Source organism: Aythya ferina (genome assembly GCF_964211825.1).
Source record: "Aythya ferina genome assembly, chromosome: 7".
In the NCBI taxonomy this organism is placed as follows: domain Eukaryota; kingdom Metazoa; phylum Chordata; class Aves; order Anseriformes; family Anatidae; genus Aythya; species Aythya ferina.
This window is the reverse complement of record NC_140302.1, coordinates 11,454,421-11,476,554: the sequence shown is the minus strand read 5'-3', so window position 1 is coordinate 11,476,554 and position 22,134 is coordinate 11,454,421. Positions and strand designations below refer to the sequence as shown.

General features: G+C 37.9%; 1 protein-coding gene across 3 annotated transcripts in view; it reads left to right on the top strand.

Annotated features, from left to right (window-relative positions):
* The window catches only part of SH2D4B (SH2 domain containing 4B), a gene marked incomplete at its 5' end in the record, with an annotated part of 63,384 nt that overhangs the window by 1,424 nt on the left and 39,826 nt on the right, over window positions 1-22,134 (top strand). For 2 of the 3 annotated variants that reach the window (XM_084525363.1, XM_084525364.1), the window contains 3 exons: window positions 7,478-7,650; window positions 11,819-11,978; window positions 13,106-13,253. In XM_084525363.1, coding sequence (XP_084381489.1) covers window positions 11,878-11,978; window positions 13,106-13,253 — 249 coding nt within the window. Of the gene's footprint in view, window positions 1-7,477; window positions 7,651-11,818; window positions 11,979-13,105; window positions 13,254-22,134 lie in introns of those variants that run through there. The other variant, XM_084525362.1, reaches the window with a different exon arrangement.

The following is a 22,134-nucleotide window of genomic DNA, read 5'->3' as shown; positions in this document are numbered from 1 at the left end:
CTGCAAAAATATTTATGTGATGATTTCTCATAGTGTTGACATCTAAATTTCCATATACAAGCTATGCATTAAACCTGTTCAGCTTCCTACTACAGGAGGCCATTTTCTGGGTAATTAATTTTCTGATTTATAAAGAATAAGAGAACGAGGAGAAGAGCAGCAGACTAACCTGTAGATTATATTTGCTCTGATGAAAGTATTCGGGTATTTGCATAGAGTAAAATTTCACAACAGAACGTTTTCATTTTACATTTCACCTTCTTAAATTGCCAGTTTGAGTTACTCTTTAGATTTGACTTTTACCCAAGATGAAAACATTCCACTTCCTTCAGAAACATACTAAGGAACTGATTTTACAGAAGTTCTTGAGACAGATCTATTGGAATTACAGTTTGAGGATTAAAGTCAGGCATTTGCTTCCTCTGAAAATGTATTTTGACTTCCACAATCTGATGTGGGCGAGTTAAAAAAGATAACTTCCATCTATCCAGGCATAACTGTACAGAGATGTGTGACTGATTTCTGTTATACAGTTCCGTAATATAACGGTAAATGGTCTCACAATGGAGCTACATTCTTATAAAGAAAATGTGCTGTAAGTCAACCAGAAATTGAGGGTATAATGCAGGAATTACTATGTAATTCCATTGCCTATATAACTCAAATGGTCAGAGCAGATGGCTGTAACAATCCTTTCCTATGTTAAAATATGTGATTATTTTTTTTTCTAAAATACATTAAGCATCAACTCTTTTTGGAAATTTAACCTTTTCACAGTTTTTTCTTTCCATTGGTGTATAAGCAAGTATCTAAACATTCTCCCCCAGCTACACAACACAGAATATGGAGTATTTTTTCCTGTTCAAAATTAGCGTCTACCAGGAAATTTGGAAGTTACCACAATTATATGTTCTTTATCCCTTTGAGACTGGGGGATTTGAACAGTTTCACCTTCAAGATGTTGTTTTTGACACTGCGTGACATAGGTTTTGTGCTGGTATTACTTTGCTGAAGTCAGAAATTACACTGGCTTTATAGAAGTGTTTATGGAGCACAGAATTAAAGGTCTTTGTAGCCTGACACATAGTAGAAAACAGAAGTGAGTTTTTAATATCTAGCCCTAATGCTGTGCTGAATCTCAGGATTACTCAAGCATAGCAATCTGCTAGCTGAATATGTGATTTTCTAGTTTACAGGAAAATGTGTATGTTTGTGAATATGAAATAACATTTCCATAAAATGATTATTTTTTAGTAATTTACTCTGAATTGCCTCTGAAGGACTATTTGAAATCCTTCCATTTTCCTTATAGTCAGAATAACTAGATATGAAACTCTTACCTTACCTCTTCGGGATGTGATAGGGTGAGATAGAGCAAAAGGAAGTGGTAATAATGGGCACTTCTCTAACTAAAAATGCTCCAAAAAGTTCTGGGGCTTGATCTGGAGTCACGTACCCCAATTGATACAATTCTTCATCAGTTCAAGAGCTTACCTGCTATTCTATGTGCAAACCCAGCAGCAAATAAACAGAGGTGGATTTTTCAAAATACTGTGGTGTTGGTGAATCCAATTCTGATTTTCTGCAGTGTCTTGAGGATGAAGGCTCCAAATTCACATAAGCTTTCAAGAAGTTTCTGTGAAACCCATGTCCAGATCATTTGGAATTTCAGTTGAGGTAAATCCCTGAAAATACTGGGGTTCACCTGAGGTGAGGAGTGGTTACACATACCTGAGAGGACTCCTGGCACTGTCTCTAAGAGTGGGATTTGGAGCTGGTTGGTGAAGTGCTCACAGCTGGAGATGCCTTGGCTTCTGCAGACTGTCAGGGCCACCCCGTTCCAGCATGCCTCTGTGTACTTCTTCAGGATGGAGTACTTCCATGTCATTTGTGTCATGGAAGTCCTTCTGATCTGAAACAAAGAAAGCTGCATCGTGTAAGTAACTTACCATGTGCAAGGCTTAAATGTGTTGTCTTACAGAAATCACAAATGCAGAGTTTGGAAAGAAAAAAACCGTGGCATTCACAGACTAAATAAAAAAAAAAAAAAAAAAAGGCTTTGCTATAGATTTAAAAACCATCCACATGTTTAGGGAATGCTGCTCAGCGTGATAACTTTTTAACTGTTTGGAAACTGATTAGCAAAGACCCAGAATCTACAGTGATTTTTATAGAAGTGCCACTGAATGGAGATTGTCTGTAAATGTCCTATTAAATACTAAGACACTTGTTTTTTAGTTTGTCTTTGGTTTTAGTTTTGTTTTTTAAAACAAAAATAAGCTCCAAACATGAACTAAAATGATGTAAGTTGTTGAGAGTGTTTAGCAAGCCAAATTGTGTAATGTGTGATTAGTCTTAATCTTCATGTCTAAAGAAAATCATATTAGCCTTCCTCAGTAACTGCAAATTGTGCCTGCTTTTACATTTGGATTGCTTGGTTTATGTGTCTTGATTAAAGGTCAAAACTAAGATTTGTATCAGATTGTGCCAATATTAAAGAAATCATTTCATTTTGGGGGTGAATTAAATGCTTCCAGGTTGTTTAACAGTTTAAATTTCATTCCCTTTTTAAAAACAAATAAAACATCATTTCAGAATGAAATATTTCCTTTAGTAAATAGTGAACTGTTCTGACATTTTTGCTGTTTGTACCTAACCTACATTTGTACTTTTTCTAAAAGATGTTAGTAGAATTTCAGCATTGTTTGGGTTCTCCTGAAACGACAGTATTTAGTGAATTTATTCGAAATTATGAAAAACCAAAACTAGTTTTTAGCTTTTAGTATGACTCCTGGCTTGAACTGAAAGAGCTTCAAAAGCCAATAGGGTTCTTGGAATTGAGGGGTTGGTCTTCACTTTGTTTAAAAATTACTGCTGGGCAGATCTTTCAGAGACATATCTTCATTGTGATAAAACAGATTGCCTTTTCTTGTTGTGCTAATATCACTAAGAGAAGCCTCCTCAAAAGTTCAAGATCCCTTTGGGATTTGTTCAGCTGACTGGCAGGCAGCTTTGCAATTTGCAAAGAAATACCTTGATGTGGTTAGGCAGAAGTCCTTTAACCAGGATAGCTGAGCTGAGACTAAGTGAAGGACGCTGCCAGGTTGGGTTTTGACTCTCGTGCACCATCCAGAGCTGTCAGAATACCCAAAATGAGATTTCAAAACCTATTGAGCGCTAGATAGCTGAAGGACAGCCATGTGATAGGGAAGACAGTGCTAGACTGCTGCTACATATTCTGACATTTACTCGTTGTGAACTGCAGCTCGTGATGTTCAGACAGGAGCTATTTGTAAATGCTGTTATTTACCCGTCCTCAACAAGTATAGCTGGGAGAAAATTAGGTAGGCTTATCGCAGCATGGCTAAAAAATAATTTCTTTATCTAAATGACATTTGTGTTAGAAAATTATTGGAGAATAGATGAAGTGATTTGAAAGCAAGTATTTCATATATCACAACGGGATAGTTGGAGGATACATCACTGTCACGCATGAAGGCACATGTATGTGTTTTAGAGTGTGCATGTAAGGGTGAGTGGGTGTACTGTGACATTTTTCTACATTTCTGAACTCAGAAATGTATTCCTCATTTATACTGTCTTCTCAATGCCCTGGAAATGCTTAGCCAAGATTTGGCTAAGAGTACAGAGGTATGCTCCTGGCACTGTTTATTGTCTCTTTCCCTGCATTGTTGGGTACAGTTCTCACCAAAAACATCAGACTGGAGTATTTCTGAAATTTTTGGTCATACGCAGTCTTGAAACCTGTAAAGTCCCATCTTTTCTTTTCAATTCAGAGATGACTGAAAATGTAACAAGGGAACATTAGAATAATTGTAATTAGGGGACTGAGCCAACTAATTTGAAATAATTGGAAAAGCTTTAATGTAGCATTCACATCATGTATAGCAGCTTGTGATATGATGCGGTTTTGTTAGTAGTAGATACCCTGGGGCCAGAACTCAGCTGCTTGGAGCTTGTGCTGAGTATGGCTGTGTAGTGAGGTATGCTTGAACAGCAGCTTCTAAACTGCTCACTTATCTGGAGCTGGGGCCAGAAAGAGACCCCCGACTGCCATATGACCTAAATATGCACCAGATGGAACAAATCCAGAGGGACTTCTTGGGCCTCCTAGGATTAGCCATAAGTCTATGCTTTTTAGTCTCATCCTTTGCCCTGCAGCTGACTTCCCTGTTTTGCAGAAAAAGCACAGAATACTGCTGACTACCTGGCCCTTATTTCACCCAAGGTTTCTCTTGCATGTGTGCAGTCCTCAGCACTGTCTGAAGCATCTGCATCAGCTGCGTTATGAGAGAGGCTACTGGGTTAATTGAGTAACTGGCATGGAGACAATTCTGTGTTTCTTTCATGGTGTTTCTGAGCCTGTCAGGACAGAGTGGTGGCAGTCAGGCTTTCTTGTACGTACTTGTGCTCTGGTAATGATATGAGGTTGTGACTGGTTGCAAGCTCATGAATACTTGATATGGAAAGAGAGCAGCACTGCAGCCAAGGTGAGAGGGATTTACCCAAGCTAATTCAGTATTTCCTTCCTGATTTTGCCAGTTTTAAGCAGAGGCATTGGGTTTTGATAGCAGGATTTGGAAGACTTAGGAAAATTTGATGTATTCAACTAAGCAGTGGGTTTAGTCAGACACTCATGATGGTTCATTAACCTTCAAATCCACTCCTCTGCTGTTGTGCTGGAAGATCTCACTGTAGTGGTACAGCTCTCCCTGCTTTGGTGGTCCTGTGTGCCTGATAAAAGGAGTCAGTGCAGACCTGCCACACTGCATTACGTAGGGGAGTCTGGTGCAGCAACTGATCCACGGGTACCAGTTCATTCTGTAGCAGGGAACCCTTCTGCTCTGACTTTCCATCCATCCTTGAAGTAGTCATGCAGACTTGTTTTTGTTGATTCTCCAGTGGTGGGTAAATCTGGATGCCTTGTAATAGCTCTGTGCGAGTGAAAAATCCTGCGTATAGCTTTACTGTTTACAAAAGGTAATTGAGTTTGGGAATCAGAAGCTATAGTGTTACGTTATAGCTTTTTTTTTTTTTTTTTTTTTTTAATGAATAAAAAATAAATCAAATGAATCCTACTGATGCAAATGAATTCACAATGTTCCACTTTGATCTCTTATGCAGATTATGAACTAGATTGTAGTTCATAGAGTTACATCAGTGTCTTTTTAAAAAGAGTAAGTTCTGGATGTTATCTCCTGGTTGATAGGGGGCAAATTATAAGATTAATAGGTGGTACAGTGCTCCTTGGCCAGGGAGTCAATAAGATGTTTGGGGCATACTAGATAGAGACCAAACAAATACTAGTGTATTTTTTTTCCTTTGTTGTTGTTGTTATTTTGTTTGCACTATGCAAACCTTGAAAATGCACCATCTGATATTGCAGAACCACTTACCTTTGAGTGTTATGAATAGGTATCTTTGCCACATTTGTTAATTACCATAGTCTTATTTGAATAACTGTTTCCTTGCTTAATGTTTGCTCTCTTGCAGTCACTCTTCCTTTATTTGATCCTGCAGGGGTATATTGCAGCGTAATTATTTCCATGGTAACAGGCTGTAATTCCATAAACATAAGATTTTGTTATATGATCAGGAAGCAGCTGGAGAGCCATGAAGGCTGATTTTTCAGCAATGCTGAGATCCAGCAATCCTTGTTGATATATTAATGTAAATCAGCTGATTTTTTTTCTCCCCTTGCAAATCCTCCTTTATACAGAAAGGCACACAACATGGTGTTTAAATTGGAGAGTGTGTAAACTGAAATGTTGGGGGGCTGCTTAAGAAGTTTAGAATTTTTCCCCATTTTGTTGTTGCCTTGAGGATTAATTTGAAGTGAGTGATTTTTTGGAATGTATTCTTGGAAGAGATGGGTTCATGGTCCTGTGACTATTAGCAAGGGCAGACTGCAGAGTTAATTATAGTAGGTCATCAGTTTATTGTGGGATTATGTTGCTTTCATTGCTTTCATCATTACCACCTAATTATTCTATATGTATTTTAATGGATTTGTAGCAGTTAGTGCTTGGAAAAGTGCATTTTGTCCTTTGAACAATCTCAGAAACATTTGCAGTAATAGTTCCTGGGTTTTCCATAGAAAGAATTGAAATTGTGTGTATATTGGTGTGTTTCTATTAAAAAAAAATATAAAAAAATGCACGTAGGGGGTAGGCTCAAGGAACTGAGAACAGCCTAAAGCTCACAACATCTTCATTTTCATCTCAGTCAGTGTTTTCCTAGTACATGTCCTGTAGCTCCTGAAACTCTGAATGGAACCTCATCTACCCTGCTGACTATGAAAATTCAAGCTTCTGTCTTAAAGAAGACATAAAAATTGTTTATTCAGAAAGCCAAGAGTAAAATTTAATGTAAAACACATTGTGCTAAGACCAAAGTATACCACATCTATATTCCCAAAGAACAACAACAACAAAAGTACCCCACAAGCTGCATTTATCTCTGAATGACAAAGGCAGATCAGGCTGATCAGCTTGATGTCAGCAGTGAATGCTCATGCAGCCTATTTCAAATGCAGAATAAGTTTCAGGAGGTTTCTTCTAGTGCAGGGTGAGAAAAGAAAAGGAAGGCTTTCTAAAGACTGGGTCAGAGGATATTTATGTGACTACAAAGCTTTCCAGCTAGTGAGGAAGGAGAGTCAATTGCTATCACAGAGATCTGTAGCTTCCAAGGGGGTGAATGATGCTAGGAAGCCAAACCTCAGAGAATCAAGAGAGTTAATGGAAATAACAGACTTTTTTTATCGAATCATACAATATCTTGAGTTGGAAGGGACCCACAGGGATTGAGTCCAACTCCTCGCTCCACACAAGACCACCCGGAAATCAGACCCTGTGTCTGGCAGTATTGTCCAAACGCTTCTTGCACTCTGGCAGGCTCAGTGCTGTGACCACTGCTCTGGGGAGCCTGTCCCAGAGCCTGACCACCCTCTGGGTGAAGAACCTTTTCCTAACACCCAGCCTGAACCTCCCCGATGCAGCTCCGTGTCATTTTGAGAAAGTTTAAGCAGACTTTGAATGCCATTCCATGTACCTGAAATTATAAATTGGTGATTTTACGGTTTTCTGAATTTGCACTTGACATGGCCTGTAGCAATCCCTGCGCTGCAAAGGCAAGGGGGATTGCTGGCACTCAGCATTTTGCTGGGCTGAGCCGGCAGCCTGTGGCTAAGTAACAGCACAGCTGGGAGGCTTGACACCAAATCAGGCCTCTAATGGTGCTTGGAGCCATTCCCTTGAAAGCCCTGGAGATGGATCACAAACAGGAATTGCCGGGGATGCTGCTGTAGCTATTAAAGCCATGACGAATGAGCTCAGAGGAAGGAAGCCAACTCCAGCAGTATTTCGTTTGCTCTGATTACTGCTATTTTTAAAGCACTTTTAATTAGAAGCATGTGTGAAAATAAAGCCAGATAAAGCCCTCACTAAAAAAAAAAAAAATTAAAAAGAAAAAAAAAGAAAAAGCAGACAAACCCAAACCATGGTTCTGCTCCTCTGTCCCAATTAGCAGAGCACAAAAAGGTGTAGCTCTCCTTTTATGTACTTCCATTTGTTTTAAGCCTTGGTCACAGCACGGAAGCCTGAGCTGATGCGAACTGAAGCCTGATTTAGTGTAAGTAATGCCTGCAGTGGAATCCCCCTCCCAGGCACCTTCATGGGGTGTTTTTTTCTCTCCATTGTATTTTCTGGCAGCACTCAGCCATGCTCTGCCTTACACCTGGGATTCCCTAAGGGTAGCCCAAAGGCCGAGGACAGCCCCTGGTGCCCTACAGCACAGCCCATGCTCACACCCCAGCTCCGTGTGTGTGTGTGCGCATGCACAAGGCTGGCAGTACTGCTGGTAGAGATTAGTAACTCTTACAGGTGAGACCCTTGAGTTTACTATTGCTCCCCAGGGCCTTATTTTATACTTACATTGCTTTTACAGAGGTCTTTGTATAAATACAAATAAGCAGAAAACATGGTTTGCTATTATTTTTGACTGTGTGTATGCATCTGTGTTTATATATGCAATTTTGTGTTACTGTCGCTGCAGGTTGTAGGTCTCCAAGAAAGTTTTCATTGTGATTCCTTTGTGCTGCATATTTAGGATACTTGATTTTTCATTTGTCTGGTGTAAGAAGCAACATACAGAAACCTATCTGCTGATCTTGAAGCTGTGTAGATGTAGCTTTGGGGGGGCTCTGTGAGAGGTGCTCATTCACAGAGGAGTGAAGAGAATGGCAAGAAGTAATGTTGCCTTCTTGTGGTGCTACAGAGTTTAGACAAAAACATGGTAAAACATTATACCTAATAAATAGCTTGCCTGAACAGTACAGCTGGAAAAACAACTTGGTAAATTATTAAGTACATTTTCCTGATAAAGCAGTTTTTGTTTCTATAACACTTTTATTTCACCTCTCCCACCCAGACTAATTTTGACGTCTACTACTTCCTAATGGCAATTATTCACAGCCTGCCACAGTCTCTTCAGGAAAAAGAGAAGTACTTTTGTGGTCAAGGCACCAGACTGGGACTCAAGAGATGTGAATTTATTTCCTGATTCTGAATTAGGTTTTGTTCCTGGGCTCAGAAGCCTGCTTCTGAACAGGAAAAATGAGATTCCCTTGCCTCTTTCTCACCTAGATTTCAGATGTATTTAGTCAGGACATGTATTTTTCTTTATATTTATTTGAATTTTTATATTTCAAAGTTGTTTCATTTGGAAATATATATAAACAGGATATCTTATTTTTTTTAAGAAAAAATGTTATGCTTGAAAGGTATCTTAAAGCAGAAATTGTTTTATTATAATTAGCCCTCGATAGTGGTAATTCTACGGTTGCAAAGCAGACAACACTAGTTTCCTAAAAGTATTAAGGAAAATAATTCTCTGTGCTCTCTTTGATCTTTAGATGTTACTTTGTGCTAAGGAGCTACTAAGCTTTATGCTCAGGTTTTGCACATAAGTGCATGTTCAGCTTTATGGGGAGTGTAGCTGGTATAGGTTTAAGGAAAGATTTACATGGGAGTCATTCCTTGAAGTAGAATGGGTGGTTGGACATGGAAAAATTTCTGTTGTTCTAAAGAAAAATGTAAATAAAGATATATATGCTCAAGCTGTTTTTTTTTGTTTGTTTGTTTTTAATTTTACATGCAGAGGTCTGTCTGTTTAATACTGAAGCTTTAATGTGCCAGATTGATAGTGTTTTTATCTTTCAATTTCAACTATGGATGTATATACAGCAGTAGTCTCTACTGTAGCATACAGTAGTTAGTGCTGAACTAAAAATTTTATACTAAAGTTTTCAAAATAGTTTTCTACTGTCTATAGCTTTAGAAGAGAGATCCGTTGCTTTAAAAGTAAGAATCAGAACAATTTCTCAAGACATGTCTGCAATCAACTATTTGTTTTAAGAGGCTGGGTAGTAATGGATAAGTAGTGTCTCCAAGAAACATATTAATAATGCTTTGGCACAGAAAAACTGGAAAAAAAAAAAGCAAAGATGAAATATGTCTACTCACCTGAGATATTTTTTTCCCTCTTTTCATCTGATAAGGTCATTAATGAGGAAAAGTGGTGTCTTGAAACGGTAGCAATATTTGGTATCTGCATGTTATGATACAGGTAAAATGTTTGGGATGTTTTCTTTAAAGCATTAAATAAAGGGGAAATGAGTAGGATATTCAGGGTTCTCCCAGGAAGGAGGTCATCAGCCACTTTTAATGCAACACCTGTCAATTGTCACATGGGATCAATACCCCTGGGGAATTGTTCCATACTTCTCAGGATGCTTCACCATGAAAGGCAGTAGGTGACAGCCTTGGGAGCACAAACTGATACGTTCAATCCGTTCTTGGTAGACTGTTTTCAAATGCTGTATCAGAAAAAATACAACATAAATGTAGTACTAACACTGGAACACAGAAATGTACAGCATAGGAACCACAATAAAATGCATTCACATTTATATCCTGAGACGTAATCTGATAGACTGTGAAAGAGCAAATGCTTTTGAGAGTTATTGAAGGAAAACATTATTAGCTTAAATTTTTCCACCCTTGAAGTCAGTACCATTATGCCAACAGAGGGAATTCTTACAGATCATATTTTCAAATTTGATGTAGAATATCAGCTTTCATTGAGAGGTCTGATATGTTCATTGCCTTTGGTTTGTATTGTCAACACTTGTGAGTGCGGGTTGGTTGAGTGGCGGTGCCTGCTGTCAACAGTCCTGCTTCATTCCTTTCTGCAGTTTTCTCTCTTCTGTCTGGGATGTCAAAAACACCTTATTGATTGAACATCAGGAAACTTAATCTGGTTAAGAGGATATTGTCCTGTTGCATAACGGCAGGTAGCTAAGGTAGTGAGAATAGCTAATTTGATGTGAGAAGAGAAAGATGTGTCCAAAGAAAGGCAATGAAGCTAGTGAAGGTTCTCCAGACCCTTCCAGAACAAGTCTTAGGAGGAGTGGCTGAAGGAACTGGGGTTGTTTAGCTTGGAGAAAAGAAGGCTCAGGGGAGCCCTTATTGTACTTGGCAACTACCTTAAAGGAGGTTGTAGCAAGATGGGAATTGGGCTCTCCTTACAAGCACCAAGTGATAAAATGAGGGGAAATGGCCTCAAGTTGTGCCAGTAGAGGTTTAGGTTGGATATTAGGAGAAATTTCTTTGCTGAAGGGGTTCTGTGGCATTGGAACAGGCTGCCCTGGGAAGCGGTTGAGTTACCATCACTGGAGGTCTTCAAGAAACCTGTAGATGTAGAACTTAGTAGCATGGTTTAGTGGTGGACTTGTCAGTACTAGGTTAAAGGTTGGATCTTAGAGGTCTTTTCCAACCTGTATGATTCTATGTAAAAAGACTGGAGGTGCAGACTAGCCATCAGGTTAGGACTAGGTTTCTTTTCTTTTTCATCCTACTGGAATGATCGTAGGAAAATTAGCTAGGAGAATGGTGGACTGTCCATTTCTTCGTGTTTTCAGTTGAGACAGAAGGCCTTTTGGATGATAATACATGGCCACGCAGAATTTACTGATCTCAAATATGAGGGCAAGAGGGTGAAACCTTGTGAAATGCAATACAGAGGGAGTGAGATGAACTGCTGATACCTTGTGGCCTTTCAGTCTGTGCTCTCTGAAATAAATTTGTTGCCTATCTTGGCAATAGTCTTTATGGTGGAATATCCTTTTGTGAAGAACAGTTTCAATCTATTAGCAAGAAATAAAACAAAATTGACTTTATTTATTTTATTTATTTTTTTAAATGACTTTAAATGTATTCGTATGGGATCTGATTTAGCGCCACTTGTAGTCAGCTGGAAGCCTTCAGCTGACTCTTGGACATGAAGGCTCACCAAACATCTATTTTGTAAGGAACACACAAGTTTTTTTGGTGTTTTAAAATTTAAAATTTTTTAATATTTCTCTTTCCATCTCTTTTCCATTCCCTTTGTTCATCCTTGCTGAATTAAGCAAGAAAAAAGTGCACTTTCAGCAATGAAAAATGGATCATAATATCTAAATTCCAGGGAATATGTTTGAAAATTAATATATAAATATATTTTTGTGGAACAATGAGTCTTTAAACATTTTATGGTCTGAAGTGTACCTACCCTTTCTGGTGGGTTGGGCAAATCTGAAGATTTCATCCAACCTTTTGGTGATGTTTTGCTCTGAATTGTAAATTACAAGCTTAATGTTTCTAAATTACAGATTTCCTGTCTGTTCATCTATATTTATGAAAGAGTTTGAGCTAGTACTTATGTCTTTTTTTTTCTTCTTTTCTTCTGTTGGCTGTTGCAGGTGATGGCAAGCACGTGCAGTGGCTATGTGGGAAAGATGGTGAGGTCTGGGTCTGGGTTATGGGAGAAGCCCCGGGCGACAGGCCATATGACCAGATATCAGAGGAGCTAATAGCAGAACGAGCCAGGCAACAAGCACAGAAGGAGGCAGAGGAGCTATGGTGAGGATTTAAGAATCTGAATACAGGGTTCACTTGGCATAATGGGAGATATGACCTTGTAGGAAGGTGTCAGGTAATGGTGGGTAAAACCTTGTATGTATGACTTCTGAGCATTTCTTTCACTTGTTATGACAATTTTTAAGCAAGTGAAAAATTGAATTGTATTTTTATTGAGTATTGAAAAACAGAAATCTTCTTTCACATAAAAAAAAAAAAAGGAATCAAATGTTTTTCTTTAGGGGAATTTTCCTAAACCATTGGCCAGTATGTCAATAAATAAAAATGAAACAATCTGGTTTTGAGATGATTAAATTAGAAATATTTGTTGCAGCACACATCTGTGCCCACAATGAAGATTTTGTACATAGAATTGTTTTTGCAATTGTTTTCAAGTGCATATTGTTTGTATTAGTTCTTATCCCAGCAGTTCAGAAACTGATTACAAAAAGTGACATGCTGGTGTTTCAAGCAAGGCTTCTTCCAGCTTTGGGAGCAATTCAAAATTGTTTTGAAGCTTGATGCTGCTGGGAAGTAGGCCACCTGCCTCTTGCACTTCCTTTTGCAGTACAGTGCTCAAAAGTGACACTTTAAATACCAGATTATTCTGTATTATTCCTTTTCATATCAGATTCTTCTTGCTTATAGTGATTGCATACTTAAGCAGAGATTAAAGGCTTCAGCCTGTGCTCTGTGTTCTTTTTAGATTGTCAGTACTAATAAACACTCCAGTGTTAAAATTTGGCAGGCGTTATCATTGATATTTGAGAGACAATAAATTCCTGATCATGGTTTGCTAGACTGACAGGAAAATCTATGTTTTCAGCCAGGGAACCAAAAACATAGGGTATGAATACAAAACATCCAAGAAGTATTTCTCTAATTTGGAAGATGCTTTATTAATTGGTCACTTATGAAAAATTTGAAATTTCTCCTTTCTGGATGGTTTTCTCAAATCCAGTTCATGCTAGGTCTCCTGTTAAATACAGCTTGATTTTTTCCTTGTATATTTCCATGATGTCTTATGCTAATTATATGTTGCAACCAGTTACTGACTAAAATTTGATCCTCAATTTAGAAAAAAAGAACAGTGTCTTAAATTGTTTTTATTTTCAAATTATTTTTTGAAGGAGACAAAAAGAAGCTGAAATTACAAAGAAATTCCGGGATGCTATGGCTCAAGAAAAAGCCAGAATAGTGGCAGAAAAATGGAAAATAGAAATAGAAGATCGGAAAGCTGCCAAATTGGAGGAGGAAAAAATTCAGGAGGAGTTGAAGGTTTGCATAGAATCACATTTAGCTTTTTTAATAGTGTTTTTATAGAGATTCAAAGTTCTTGTCACCTTCAGTGTATGTTTATTAATATGCTTTAAGAACCAGAGTTGTAATTTTTCATCCTGGAATATGCAAATAGCTACATGGTGTTCACCAGAACAGCTGGGTGAGTGATGTGAAAAAATTACATATCTCATTCAAAAGTGTCAGGACAATCAAATGGGTTATTCAGCTCACACATTAACAGAATTGTTCAGTCAGCTGTACTGAGTGAATCACACTGGAGGAAAAATGTATGATCGTGACATATATCTTTTTAAGCTAGTGTATTTTATGTAGGTTGCTCACATATTTAATTTAAAAATTGTCACTATTTTCATGAAGGAAATGAGGGGTTGATCTTTCTCCTACTCAACATGTGGGAACAGCCCAGTTGGCTTAGTTGCAAGAAGTTCATTTACCTGATTTTTATTGACTCCATCATGAATTTTCCATGAACTCAGTTATAGTGCATTAACATTAGTTTGGAATAATATTTTTCCAGATTCTCTTATTGAAAATAACCCTTTGAAAACAAAACAGGAAATGAAGGCCTATGTGTCTTAACTTTCATGTTATTTTGTCATGATAAAAACTTGCTTATTATTTTGTCATGATAAAAACTTGTCATGATAAAAACTTGCTTAAAGATGATAAAGTAGAATTGTCTTAGTGTGCAGAGAAATAACCACAGTCTCCTGAGTCTGGGATGTGTGCTGTGATGTGTACAGCACAAGACTGGTGCTGCTGGGTTTCTATGGAGAAAGCCTGCAGCAAAGTGCGACTCCTAGGAGGCCTGCATGCAGTGACTTCGTCTGCATGCTTCTCTCTGTCCCCTGCTGCCAGTTTGCCAATGTCTTTCTCTTCCTGGGATGGTGATTAAAGGTGAGGAAACTGTGGATGGAATCCCCCTCCTCATCCTTCTGTAACGGGACAAATGCCGAAAAACTCAGTGTTTGTTTATGTGGTTTGATTACCAGGTAGAGTCAGCAAGTTACTTGTTATTTTGCACACTGTGGGACTGGGATTTGAGGGTGGCTGCGTAGCACAAAGCAAGGACAGTTCCTGTAGCTTCCTCGGCACAAAGTTGCTGATTTACCTTTGCACAATTAATTTGAATTCATAGGAGAGAACAGGGCCTTTGAAATTTGATGTCAATGAGTAATGAAACTATACCTTTCAAGTGGCTTTATTAATGTATGAATAATGAGCAGAGCAACTAATTAAATGCTCCTTCCTCTGCTTTGCAGATAGCAAAGGCCTCTTGAACAAAGACCGATACAGAGTTGTTCACTTGTATCTCTGTGGTTGATTTACAGTGCGCTTGATGGGGCAAATGTCCACAAGCTCACTGTTGTTCTTCTGTTTTAAAGAGATTTTTTCGAAAAGCTGGATGAGCAAATTATGAAACTCTTAGAGATCAACAGCCATATTTTTTTTCTATTAAGGAATACTGATCTTCTACAATTCTAAAAGAATGCCACCGAATTCTGCTCATAGTCATATTGATGGAAAGGTAATGTCACAGTAGCATCTCTGCCCACTGGTTTATTTAATTTCACTTGGCTTTCCTTGTCCTTCCTCTTTTACTCCTTTTATAAAAGTGCAGTGGACGAAGTACATGAAATATTTACAAGCTCTTATTCCATGAATAAGAGGAAAGGTACCCAGACAGGAAGGTTATACTGCTGGCATCTACCTCCAACTGCAAAAATGGAACTAGAGATGTTGGGAAGAAGAGGAATTAATCAGTCTACTCGTGTATGACTGCAATCATTGAAATCATGAAGAAATGTACCTTTCATAAATGATTCAGGGTGTGGAATGAGATGCAGATCAGTTAGCAAGCCCACTTTAGCAGGTTTAAAATATTTAATGCACTGGTAGTCATCCTGTGATGATGACCAGACTGCAGTTAAAGTAGTCTCCAAAACTGGGGAATGAAAAACTCTGTCTGCTAATGCTTTATCCTTTTGAAGCATTATGACTTGTGAGATTGAAACTCTGTTCTGCTGATGCGTTTAATTTCTAACTACATTGTATTGCAAAATCTTGTTTTTAAAACACTTTTATGCCTCTTGACCTATCACGAGACTTTAAAGCTGTCTGCACTAGATAAATGATATCTCACATATCAGAGTGAAAGATGACTCCTGTTTCCTTTTCCAATGCTATTGGAAAAATATTGCATTCCTTGGTGTTTCTCAAGCAGAAACGCCTTTAATTTATGATGCTAGAATATAAATGTTGACTGCTCTATTTTTGCAGTTTGAGGACAGCTATTGTTTTATGCACCTATTGCAAAGGACAAATAGGAGAGCCAATTACTGTCATTAATCTTTTTGCAAATTCACAAAGGCTATGAGATCATAAGCACCATTTCCTACTTCTATCAGCTGCTGTCATTAAAAGTCCTGAACAATGTGCAGAGCAAATTAAAGGTATGAGCCTCAGCCAGCCAGGGGAGAATGGTATCCTTCAGCTACCTTTAGAAATAAGAGAGATTCTCTCAGTTCTTTGTGGTCTTCATAAAGCAAGAAAGTATTAATAGTGAAGAACTATCTTTATGACAACATCAGATACCTGTCAAATATGATTATATAAGCACAGTTGACAATAAAGCTAGATTGCTTCTTAAAAATTCCATGTGTGTTAATCAAAAGTGGCATATCAATTTTAATGGCATTGTGTTTCTTCGTGCAAAAAAAATAAAATATTTAGTGGGAGTTGTAATGACGGTGGTGCTTATAGAGAAATAATCCTTATTCTTTTGATAGGCAACAAGAGAGTAATAGTGTGTGATAATTTCCTGCCACATTTTTTTCCTTTTTTTTTTTTGGATTGAAGAATTTTGTGACCTTTAATTCCTGTTGGGATTGTGGTGAGTGAAGTGAGCTTTTTAAAGGTGTGAATCCAAGAGTTTCTATGTCCTTGCTGTCTTCATTCTCATGAAAGAAGACAGGCTTAGAAACAACCTTCAGAGAAGAAAAAGAGTAATTAGGGCTCCAGGTCAGGAAAGCATCTCTAATAAGGATAGGTTGTACTTAATAGAAAGAACACACTTTGTCCCATTGACTTGAATGAGATTTCAACACATGCCTGAGTTCTTTCCTGTGCCCAAAAGTACTGTGGATCTGATTCTTCAGATAGCTGCTGCCAGGTGTAGGGATTAGGAATACAGTAGAATGTCACCATCAAAATTTACAGTACTGTGGACTTACGACATAGCAATGAGCATTCTGTCCTGATCTGAAAACAAAACCAAACCACTAGTTTCCAAGTAAATATCAAGCACCTGAGTGGGCCTGTTGTTATCTTTAAGTGAAAATAAGCTGTAATTTTGTCTCTGTGCTTTGCTGTGCCAAGAAAACACTGAACTCTCTCCCAAGGACAGCATATTTAGAATCCAAGAATATGACAACAGCTTCTTGCTGGCATTTTGCACCCAACTCATTCCAAAAATCCAGTGGGTCCATTCAGTCCCAATTGCAATAATTCTGTAATGCTTCGTTTCGTCCTCTTTTGTGAGACGATGGTTCAGAAATTATTTTCTTTCTTTGTAGTTGCCTCTTTAATAATGCTGTTTAGTTTCTGCTGGGAATCAGATCTTAAGGTTTTCCTATCCTACATGTGAGGAACTGTGATATTAACTTTAAAGAAAAATCTTTTCCCCAGTGACATCAATAATGATTGTGCTGCTGAAGCCACTGTTCTTTTTCTGGATCTCTAGTAAAAACCAGCAAAGCTATGACATTTCCCATGGGCAAATGGGAACATCTGAGCCACTAATGAGGATAGTTTACGTATCAAGAATTCAAGCTGTGAACACTCCCTAAGATGCAGGGATAAACTCCTAGGGGATTGTCACTGGATCTATGGCAAGTTACCCAAGGAGAGTCTGCTCCAGCACATTTAATAAATCTCAGATGTCTCCTGATCAGCAACAGTTCTTACCTTTGTTTTGTATCTCAGGTAAATGAGGGCCTTTGCGAACCAGAGTACAATGTTGGCACCAGCTCATATGAGCTATATGTGAATAGCGTGTCCTGGGGCATATTGGTGTCTGAAACATGACTTTACATAAAGCATGGCTGCATTGCTGACATTTATCTCCATGCAAATTCATGCATGGACCGGTGAAGTGATGCAAACTCTGTGTTTGTTTTGAGACAGTGGTAGTAGAGAAAATAAGTTTTTGCAAACACTTTTCTTTCTGAGGCAAGTGAGAGAATTTTCTCAGAAAAAGGCTGTCAGGCAGTTGGACATATTTCTGCTGGTATTCGCTCACAGCTCTGATGGAAACTGCCAGGTGGGTTTGTGGAGAATGCTGATCTCTGAATTCGGTCCTGCTGTGTCAGTCTTGCTGACAGCAGGCTGTCCTGGAGCCAGGGCCCTGGGTTTTTCAGATTCCCTTATTCAGAGCTGGGAGTCCTAAGGACTCAGGTTTGAAGGCAAGCTGTGCTCTCTGCTCCGTGGCAGGTGGCTTGAATGCCCACCCTGGCTCAAGGCCTACTGCTGAAGGGTTGCAGGACATTCACAGCAGCTCAGATGCAGCAGAGTGGCTTCAGCTCTCAGAAGAGCCAGGGATGCTTCTTGATGGTCTGAAGCATAGAGGGAATCCCAGGCATCCTTTGTTTTGGAGAGGGCTGCTGTAAAAAACACATTGGGTAGGCTCTGCCCTGAGCTGGGTGGCAGTCGTTCAGCTGCCCTGCATCCTGAAGTGCTCGCCAGAGATGCCCTGAGAGCCTGAGCAACCAGAAGCTCAGTTTTCCATCGGAAAACAATGAAGTGATGCGTTCTGTCTTTTCCCCAAGGCATTTAAAAATCTTCCTGCAGCAGAAACTGAATACTGACCTAATCTCTCATCTGCATTGGACTGAAACATTAGAAGCTAACCATGGCTAAGATTAAATATTATTTAGAGTTGGCTGTAGTAGAGCTATCAAACACCGAGAGACACACATTTACAGTAATAAGTAACAAGTTTGTGGTAAATGCTCAAATGCCAGAGGCTAGATAAGATCATTTAGCATGTTCAAATCCTCCAATGGAGTTAAAGCTGGGGAGGATTACTTTAGCCTATTGAATTGCCAGTATAATTTGTTGCAGCAGGCTGGTATTTCTTGGCAATTTGCAACCATGTACTGAATTGTCACCTTCCTAATTATTCTGGAAGAGCTGGGAGGGTCAGGGCCCACAGTATAATAGTCACTCTCAACTGTCAGGCAGGAGGTGATGTTTGTAGATTATTCTAGCTCTTTTCTTTCAGCTCTGATGGGCAGGATAGGGTTCACAGGGAAAAGCAGATAAACTGGGTGCTGTTGTTTTTCCAGTGGAGTATATGTGGAAAGTTCAATTATTGATCATTTTAAATAATAATGTACACTTGTTATTCCTACTTATCCAAAGGATTAGTTTTCTTTCCTATGTCATGCTAAGAAGCATCATTTCTCCTCACCATTAGGGGTTGCAAAACATACTTACACACGCATTCATGAGCTAATGCGAATAAATATTATTTACAATTTAGATCCCTATAAAAAGGAAAATGATACAAAAACTCATGAATTCAGAGTCAAGTGGCAGTGTTGATTTTATTATTATTATTATTATTATTATTATTATTTTTGCAGTTTCTTTGACTTGAAGATCCTTATTCTCACTAAAAAAAAAGAAAGAAGTACAGCTTTCTTAGGCGCTATTGCTTTTTGTCAAGAACTCAAACCGAATGAATTCTGTTTTTTTAGGTATTCTCATCTTTATATTACAAATTATTCAACAGCAGCTGCATTAAAAAAAAACACAACAACTTGTGACAAATCTTGTGTGATTCAGGGAAAATGCTGTAGGATGGTTTGTTTATTTTGGTTTTGTTCTTATTTATTTATTTATTTATTTATTTTTCATATTTAGTTTACTTTCTGGTACTTTCTGGTACATCTGGTGTGAGATGTTGAATAGAAAACATTCTGATAACCCAGAATTACCTCTTTGTTGGTCTGCCTTCCTGAAAGGACGGCCTATATGTACTGGATCTTTTTATTTTTATTTATTTATTTTTTTTTAAGCACTGAAGCTTGGTGAATAAATATTTTCCTCATAAGAATAAAGAATTGATTGCTTTTTCCAAGAAGAGATTGAAAACATTTACTAGCAACTGAAATATGAAAACCTTAATTCTATGAGGTATATACAAAGAGAGTTTATTTATTTTTATTCTGAAGAAGCTTCTGGGCTTTGAAATCAGTGCTTCCTAGAAGCATTGGCAATTTAAAAATAATGAATTGTCCACTCAACTAATCTTTTTAGGACTCAGGAGATAACAATGGGAGGATAATGTTAGAAACAATCAAAGATTCTAGCATTAAAATATGAAAAATGAACTGAAGAACAATTTCAGGCTTTTCTTTAGCAGAAATAATAACAGCAGCCTATAACATATCATATGTGTTATAAAGCTATTATTGACTACACAGGTACATCATTACTAATACTCAATATTTCAGGTCTTTTGATTTGCTTTAGTAGAATCAAAGAGACATCCTCTGGCATATACTGGTGGCGTTCAGCGGAGCCTAATGGAGAAATGTTGATTTATGTTACTTAAGAAAATTGAAAAATCATTGAATTCTAGGGCGTAGAAGGGTGTAGATTTGTATTTGTTCCATTTTCCCACTCTGAAGATGATGTTTGATTGTCACTGCTTAATTGCTTGCTACTTTTCAGTCTTTTTGAATTGTCAATGGACAAACGCATTTAGAGCTGTGTCAGCTGGCTGACTATTCAGAATTAAACCACCCCTGTGAAACTCAAGGCACCTGTCCTTGTTTATTCACAGTTAGATTTATGTTGTTACTTCCATATTCATGCAAATATAATGTGTCATTCTTCCTTAAACATGCCATTGTGATTCCTGACCAGAACAGCCAAACAGTCTTGATTCCATCCGTTGTATCAGGCTATCATTGAGCTTCCAGGGGTCACAGATATAAACAATATTGTTTGCTTTGAAAAGCGGTCTTCTGAAAAAAATAGAATTGTCTTCGATTAACTCCAGGTTCCCGGTTGACAGCAACATATAACTTTTGCAGAGCTGGAGAGAATTAGGGGTTAAAAAAAGCACAAAACCTTTTATTTCGCAATGGTGGGTATAAAGTTTCTTGTTTCCCAGGGAGGTATTCCAGACATCAGTTTCACCACTGGAAAAACATGTACGCTTGTCACTCTTATAGGTGTTAAACATCAACATTGTTTGGACATGAATATTACTATATTGAGATCACTTTTCCTAATTGTCTACTGCAGGAGTTAAGATAGGACAGACCAACTTCAAAGGAGTACTTTTCCAATATATTATAAAACAAAATGTATTTACTGGATTAAAGTGTTAATCCATATATACCTTTACTGAATTAATATAGCTTTTGGAGTAGTTCAGGCCCTGTCAGCCTAAAATGAAGCTGAATTTTTTGTTACAATTCACAAAGTTTGAACTTTCAGGTAAGTAGCATCTTCAAACATTGAACAGAAAGAACCCACATGTGGAAAATAGGTGTCAAGGACACTTTTCGCAGCATTATTGGCAACATCATGAAAGCTCAGTTGTGCATCTTCTGAACGCACAGAGTGTGAGTTTAGAGCATACTAGAAGTCAGTTTTAAGTTCCATATTAAAAGCCTCTCCACTCATAGTTGTAGTACTTGTTAAAATAGGCAATGGATTGTTAGGGTCATGCTGTGATGAAAACTATGAAGATATCCAACATACCACATTTATTTACAAAATTAGAAAGTATGCCCTTCCAAAAAGTTTGCTGGGCACAAGTGAAGGAAGCTAAATCTGTCCGATTCCCCTTTGAAAGAAGGAACAATCTCATCTGAACACAATTTTCAGAGTTTACATCACACGATGCCTTAATAAAAAAGAAATTACTGGTTCAGAGTCTGTACTTAAGAACTGTTAGCTGAAATACATCAATGAAAGTTGGTGGATTTGAGAAAGTTGTTTTCCAATTTAAAGTAATCCTTTTTTTTTTTTTTTTTTTTTCCCATTCTTTGTGTTGAACTATTGCTGGTCCTATTGGGTCCTATTGCAATAAAGCATTAAAATCCCACCCAAAAGAAACAAAATTAGGAAAATGCAAAGATCTTATGAAGTTCCACTTCTGTCCTTTAACAAACAAATGTTGTTTAAGGAAGACATATATTTTTTTAACTTCTTATTCATAAGTTTGTTACCCAAAAGGTAGTGTTTCCATTATAAATTTAAAGAGCCCCATTCTTATTGAAATAATTTTGTGCACAGCATGAAGTTCAATTTTGTTGTCTTTAGAGATCAGTTGAACAATGAAATTGGGAAAATTGATAAAAACAAACAAAGAAAAAAACACAGATGTGGATTCCTATTCCTGCACTAACTAAGCAGTTGAGTTATTGATGTATCTGGAAGGGCAGCTGTAGAGGTACTCTGTCACATTTCCATCTCCTTTAAGATCTTTTTGCAAGGGAAATTACGTGTATGTTACTTTTAGTTGATTGGTGTGTTCTGAAGGATCTGGATTTTCTTCCAGAATGTAATGGTCTTGATATTTGGAGAACGTTACTCTCTGTGTTAGTATCGATGACACGCGGTGACAATTGCTAAACGGAGAACATAAGTAAATCAGCTTCTGAATTGTACAGATCCTGTAGAAGATGTACATAGCTCTACAGTGAGAGTGATGCCTACAGTGGGAGTACATGTGGACTGAGAACAAGCACTACTTACGAATTGTAGGAGAACACAGGCTCTGATGCCACGTAATGAAACATGTTTTCCTTATACATTTCAGGTCTTAGGTACTTAG